Source organism: Panthera leo, chromosome B4 (genome assembly GCF_018350215.1).
Source record: "Panthera leo isolate Ple1 chromosome B4, P.leo_Ple1_pat1.1, whole genome shotgun sequence".
NCBI lineage: Eukaryota > Metazoa > Chordata > Mammalia > Carnivora > Felidae > Panthera > Panthera leo.
In genome coordinates this window covers 81,489,329-81,493,204 of record NC_056685.1, presented here as the reverse complement: position 1 = coordinate 81,493,204, position 3,876 = coordinate 81,489,329, and the positions used below count along the sequence as shown (strand labels likewise).

Here is a 3,876-nt window from a genome sequence, read left to right as displayed (position 1 = left end):
TGCAAAATGTGTAATTAATGCTTAGTGTAACATATTCAGATAATAAGAAAGAAAAATCTTCTAATGAAAGAAAAGGCAAAGTGATAACTATGTTGATAGTTTTAAGAAATACCTCTCAGATTTTTATGATTCTTTTGTTTTTATATCTCATGGGCCTTTCTATTTCTATTTTTATAATTAATTATTTTTTTGTATACATGTCTGGTTTTTTCCTGATATATTAGGAATAATTGGCAATAAAATTTATATGAAGTGCTTAACTTGATAATTTGATACATATGTATGTTGTAGACGGTTACCAAAATCAAGTTAATTAACACATCCATCACCTTATATAGTTAATCTTTGTGGTGAGAATGCTTAAGATCTACTCTCAGCCAATTTTAAGTGTATAATACAGTATTATTAAATATTATCTATACTATACATTAGATCCTCACAACTTATTTATCCTTTGTAAAATAATTGTTTTGAATTCTGTTTAACAGAACTCATAGATTTTCATTTCTTTGGTCTCAGTTACTGGAACATTACTGCGCTCCCTTGATGGTGTCCTATTTCTTTGCCTTTTCATGTTTCTACTGGCTTTGCACTGATGTCTACAAATCTGAGGGAGCAGCTGCCTCTTGGAACCTTTTAAACTGGCTTTGGTGGGAAAAGACTTGCTCCTCCAAATGGCCATGAGGGTGCCAGCTAGGTGTGTGCAGTGTTTCCACATCCAGGGAGGGTGCAGCAGTGCCTCATAGGGCTGGACACAGAGCAGTGACAATCTAGTCATAGCTGCATCTGAGGCCCCAGGGTGTGGGGTGCAGAGCAGTGACAATCTGACCTTGGTGGTGTTGGTTCACACTGTGACCTAGGACTCAGGGGGCAGAGCATGTGGTAGCAGAAAGGAAGACATGACCTGGTGAAGTCCTCTAAAAGGGATTAATTAAAGACAGACTTTCAGAGATACATACTTTTGAAGAGTAAGATGAAAAAGAGATCAATTATAGGATGTCCCTAAAGAATTAAGAGTGAAATATCAGTTGTAATGTGTGAGAAAGCTACTTTAACTACACATGCACATCTTAAAATACTCATTCAGTTTATTCAACTTATCCAAGCTTGTAAGCGTTTCAAATGTAGTGAGGGTTGTGACTTAGAATGGTAAATTTTTGTACAGGGGGCTAAATTTACTCCCTCAGTTAAGCTTATGGTCTCTGCAAGTGATTGAAGGACCAACATCTACTTGCACAATCCCTTGTAGGGTATCTTGAATATATTTCTTCTGATACAGTTACATTACTTCTACCAATGTACATAAAAAGTCAAGAAAAACAAAATATTACATAGACATATTATATTCCATAATGCCCTCAATGCAATGGACTCCTTGAAAATGGGAGACGGCAATTTAAACACCAGTCATTCAAAAAAAGTGCTTGACAAACATTAAAAGGCTGGAATTTTATTTAAATGATTGCCCCCTCACAGTAGGTATGAGAGGAAGTAACACAGGCACTTTGCTGGAAAGGTTTATAGGACCAGAAGATGTGAAAGAGGGGTGGGTAGTATTAAAACTTCACAACTTTGTATATATTATTTTTAATACTGTTTCCCTCGTATGGTTGTTTTGGGCTAGATTTGAGTTTATGAGTGTCTGAGGAGGAAGATGCCAATAGTCAAGATAGTATCTATACCATTAAATTTAACAGTACATACTTCTAATGGTACTTTAAGGTGGGTCATCATTTCACTCATTTAACCAGAATAGACCTAAGCTGTGAATATGGCCCCCTTGCTAAGTACCAGGGATATTTCTGTGATACTTTACCTGTCAAATCTAGTGACAACTGAGTGGAGGTGGGGGCAGAGGAAAAGATTTATCAGGGTTGCTGTGACTGTCTGTGCTTTGGATGGAGACTTATAGCTGAGATGGGGAATCAACCTCATTCATTACCAATGCAAAGCTTACAAAAGTCATTTAAACATGGGCATCTGACTGATAGGTGGGGAAAAGGCATGAATGGTGAATCACATATTGTATGTTTTACAGGCCAGGTCTAGAAATGGTGCTCATCACTTCCACAGCCATTCTGTTAACTATAACTTGGGTACCTAGAAACACCTAACAGTGTAGAACTATGGCAGAAAAATGTGGTCTACTGTGTTGCTAGGGATAACAACCAGCATGTTTGGCAAACATCAATTTATGTCAGATAGTAAGAGTAAATATCTTCAGAGTTTAGTTTTTATTTTTAATTTTTTAACGTTTATTAATTTTTGAGGGAGAGACAGAGCGTGAGCAGGGAAGGGGCAGAGAGAGAGGGAGACACATGATCTGAAGCAGGCTCCAGGCTCTGAGCTGTCAGCACAGAGCCCGAAATGGGGCTTGAACTCACAAGCCGTGAGATCATGACCTGAGCCGAAGTCACACGCTTAACTGACTGAGCCACCCAGGTGCCCCCAGAGTTTAGTTTTAGTGGAGAGTGAAAAATGGAATAGGGTTCACAGTTAGCAAGCTTAAAAAGAAAGTGAGAGTGTCAGTATGACTGGAGAATAAGTGATACAGAGACAAATAGTATATATATAAAGTTTCAGGTTTTGTGTGTATTCACCTTCCCTTTTGGATTCATTGGCTCATTTCTCCTTTACATCTTTGAGAGGAATGCAATTTTTTTAATTGAGTCATGAAAAGCTTGCTTCACTTGCTTGTTTCTCAGTGTGTAAATAAAGGGATTCAGCATTGGTGAGATAGAAGTAATAAGGAGTGAAATCCCTTTATTAATAGCCACCTCATCCTTGGCTGAAGGTTTGACATAAATGAAGATGCAGCTACCATAAGTAATGGAGACAACAATCATGTGAGAAGAACAAGTGGAAAAGGCCTTTTTTCTTTGCTGGGCAGAGGAAAACTTTAGAATGCTCCTGATGATATATATGTAGGAAAGAACTACACACATGAGGGTGATGATGAATGTCAACACAGCACATACGATAACCATCTGCTCTATCAACCATGTATCTGAGCAAGAGATCTTCAGGATAGGAGATGGATCACAGCAAAAATGATCAATGATGTTTGAATCACAGAATTCCAGGTCCAAACCTAGACTGAGTGGTGGGAGAATGATGATCAGTGCTGCTACCCAACAGAAGAGGATGAAGTTCTTGCAGACTCTGCTGTTCATAATGGTCATGTAATGCAGTGGTTTGCAGATGGCCACATAGCGATCATAGGACATGGTGGCCAGGAGAAAAAACTCTGTTACTGCAAAGAGGTCTGTAAACAACAGTTGACTGACACAAGCATTATAGGTAATGGACTTGTCACCAGATGATATGCTATATAAGAACCTGGGGATACAAGCAGTTGTGAATGAAATTTCTAAGAAGGAGAAATTTTGGAGGAAAAGATACATCTGTGTTTTAAGGTGAGAATCAATCAGAGTGAGGGTGATGATGGTTAGGTTTCCAGATGCACTCAATATGTAGGAAAGAAATAGAAAGACAAAAAGCAAAATTTTCAGTCGAGTGTCGTCTGTCAGTCCCAGCAAGATGAAAGTCGTAAGCGTGGTTTGGTTTCTCATCTTTGATTATTTCTTGTCTCTTGCCCAATCTTCTTGAAACAATAAAGAGGACTATATGAAGAGCTCCAAAGTCCTGGCCAACTTCTAACCTCAAGAGAAGTACATCTAAGAGTGATTCCTATACACTTGGTTAATGGAGAAGTGAGCACATAACACATGGTGATGTTTGAGTGCCTCTTTGTGTCACACAACTAACTATTCATATTTAAATCACATATTTCCTACTGCTGCTTCTAATAAATCTACAACTTAGCTAGACCTGGTGTCAGTTGAACATATCATCTTAAAAACATCATTAAAAAAA

General features: G+C 38.1%; 1 protein-coding gene across 1 annotated transcript; it reads right to left on the bottom strand.

Moving 5' to 3' along the window:
* Positions 1–2,633: 2,633 nt before the first annotated feature.
* LOC122223630 (olfactory receptor 6C2-like) lies at positions 2,634–3,572 on the bottom strand. Its single transcript, XM_042944606.1, has one exon. It carries the CDS (start codon positions 3,570–3,572, stop codon positions 2,634–2,636), a length of 939 nt encoding a protein of 312 aa, XP_042800540.1.
* Positions 3,573–3,876: the final 304 nt, after the last annotated feature.